The sequence below is a fragment of the Myzus persicae genome, unplaced genomic scaffold (assembly GCF_001856785.1).
Source record: "Myzus persicae strain clone G006 unplaced genomic scaffold, MPER_G0061.0, whole genome shotgun sequence".
Taxonomy (NCBI): domain Eukaryota; kingdom Metazoa; phylum Arthropoda; class Insecta; order Hemiptera; family Aphididae; genus Myzus; species Myzus persicae.
The window spans coordinates 6,158-8,911 of NW_019101382.1; the positions used below are offsets into that span (position 1 = coordinate 6,158).

The 2,754-nt window shown below is 52.4% G+C and overlaps 1 protein-coding gene across 1 annotated transcript; it reads right to left on the reverse strand.

The window, feature by feature from the left end:
* Positions 1–837: 837 nt before the first annotated feature.
* Positions 838–2,178, reverse strand: LOC111028907. The gene has a single exon (XM_022307692.1). It carries the CDS (start codon positions 2,176–2,178, stop codon positions 838–840), a length of 1,341 nt encoding a protein of 446 aa, XP_022163384.1.
* Between the last annotated feature and the right edge of the window lie 576 nt (positions 2,179–2,754).

The window sequence follows — 2,754 nt, forward strand, 5'->3', positions numbered from 1 at the left end:
AAGCCTGAGACAGTGTATCCAGATCCTCATTATCCTCCTGTCTCTGAAGTAATCTTGCATTGAACTCATGCGCAAAGTTTACGCTTTTATCCCTATGTAAAACAAAGCGGCGAGGACGATGCACGAACTCTCTGAGTTGCAGTTCCATAGTGAACGAAATCAGCTGGTGGTCGCTAGATGTTGCCCCGGGGATTACCTTCCACTCGTGGGTTTTGCCAAAGATGCACTCGCTACACATGGTGACGTCAATGTTCGTCCGGCCCCTGGGTCCATTGAAGGTTGTGTGTGCACTCCGCTTGTTCATAACTCGAAGACGTTTTTCGTCTACCCATGCCGACAGAATCTGACCACGCCTGTCGTTTATCCTACTATGCCATCTGGTAGAGAATGCATTTGCATCAAGAGCAATGAGAGTGGCCTGCGAGGCTTGACTCTGTACCCTGTCAAGTGTCTCTACGTGGACTACAGTGGGTACCCTATATTTAAAATACCCGCTGGTAAAGGTGACTATTCCATCAACACCACAGTCTAAATCCACCGAAACAAAGTTTTCGACCTCACCCGCATTTCTAGCAACCACCACAAGATCAGGGTTGAATACCAGGATGGCAGCTCCATGGTCGATATGTGCAGGCCCTCCTCTTCGCCGTGTCCCCTTAGATAGGTAACATCTGATTGGATGGGCCTCGAAACCGGTGAGCTTGCCTCTGTTGGTGTAGGGCTCTTGAACCATGGCCATGTCTACCCCGGTGTTTTGGCAGTATGCGAGCAGCTGATCGCTTACAGCAGCAGCACGGCCCATATTTAACTGCACGATCCTGAGGTGGGCAGTGACACTCATTGCGCAACTCCATAATCAGTCCTCCTGGCCTGATTCAGCAGGTACGCCGTCCTCGAGGAGCACGTCTTGTCCCTGGCGCTGTGTTTCCCCCGGCAGTTGGTGCATGTCGGGTCAGCTTCCGCGGCAGGACAGTCAGCCGCTTTATGGCCCTTACGTCCACAATGCGCACACACACATTCCTTTTCCTGACACTTGGATGCAGGGTGCCCATATCTTAGGCAGAGGTGGCATTGTGTCACCTCCTCATATGCGCTGGCTCGGCACCTCATGAGACCTATAAATAATGTCGCGTTCTCAAATTTACCATAGTGTTTCGGGTTAACCTCAACTATCCAGTTGGTGGTGTCCCTATCCCTGGGCCCACTCTTGAATACAGGTTTTATCACCACGCTGTCCACTGTCTCGTCGATTCCCAACTCCGGGTTTTGCGCCAAGATTTCGTGCTGTGTCTGGCTGTCAAATCTCGTATCAGAGCTGACACCGCGAATGGTCACCCTCGGCCACCTTAAGCTGTCCTCTTTTAGCAAGGTTGACACCTTTGAGAGGTGCTTCAGCACGTCCATAGTTTCCTTATCTGATGGCTTCAAAATGGTCTTGCCCGTTCTGGTAATGATGGTGTGGCACTTAGGTTTGGAATTTTTTGCAACCACCTGATTCCAGATGAGATCTCGTACTTCTGTGTTAGTTTTCCCCGGTGCCTCATTCAGGGTAAATGACGGAAGATGCTCGGCCTGACGTGTTTCCTTAAGCTTTTTGTTCCTCGTCGTGGCACTGGATCTCGAGCGGTCGGCAATTCTGTCGGTGGATTTTTTCAGATTCCTCCTGGTCACCACGGCGAATGTGGGAGCCCCATCAGTGCTCGTCTTTTCTACAGGCACATCCTGTGTAAATTGTGCCGCTTCGAGGGTCCTCGTGGCCTCTTTCTCGGCATACCTGGTAATCACAGCCTCCAGGGTTTGTTCGTGAGCCGCCTCCCTGAGACGTAGCTCTGTTCCGAACTGCGCCACAGCTGCCCCAACACATATCTCCGAGGATCTCCTCGCCTCCTCCAGTTGGCTAGTCAATTGCAGGTTCGAAACCACCATGTCGTGAACCGCCGCATCCAGAGATTTCAACTTCTCAAACATGATGCGCTGGGTCTCAACCGGCATAGAAGTCTTCTTGGTGGCTGCCATCTCCAGGGTGTAGCGGATCCACTTGATGGTTTCCCTGGCCACAGGGGCTGGGTCCGGCGATGCCTTGAGTTTCTTGGGCCCAGGAGAATCCCCTGGGGACAGTGGTGACCTCATGTGCTGTGATGGTGGGTTTTCCGACGTTTGCATCACGTCGTACTCCATTTCAGCTGTGGACATCACACCTGGGGGGAGTCAACCGTTCTCTTTGGGGTGGGTAGGTGCTATTGGGCCCAGGGAAAAATTTCACTGTCCCTATCCGCCCTTTTGGGGGGGTTTGGAGCTTATGTTCCTCTTTGCAGGTTCGGGAGTCGTGTGCGCCCGCGCAGTTCTTACACGAAGGCGTCTCTCGCTCGCACCTCGCTGCCGTGTGCCCGTACTGCTGGCAGTTGAAGCACTGCGGCAGCGAGCTGTGCGCCTTGCACCTGCAGCGCATCATGCCTATATAAAGCGCTTTATTTTCAATTTTGCTGAGGACGCACGGGGTCACCTCTATCACCCAGTGGACCGTGTCGCCATTCCTTGGCCCCAGCTTGTGCAACGGCGTTATTTTCTCTCGGTCTGTGTCCAAGAGACCGAGCTCTTGATTTTGTTCGAGGAGGCATTCAATGAGTTCCTCTTTTGGAATGCCCTTATCAATGTCATAAACGATCACCCTTGGTTTTCTAGGGCCTATTTCAATCGCCTCTTTGATCCCCCGCATCACCTCCAACGTATTGGTGTCATCGGGTATTATAATTA

Excerpts from the sequence above, each read along its gene's own strand:
- LOC111028907 (XM_022307692.1), bottom strand. The coding sequence starts at position 2,178 with ATGGAGTACGACGTGATGCAAACGTCGGAAAACCCACCATCACAGCAC.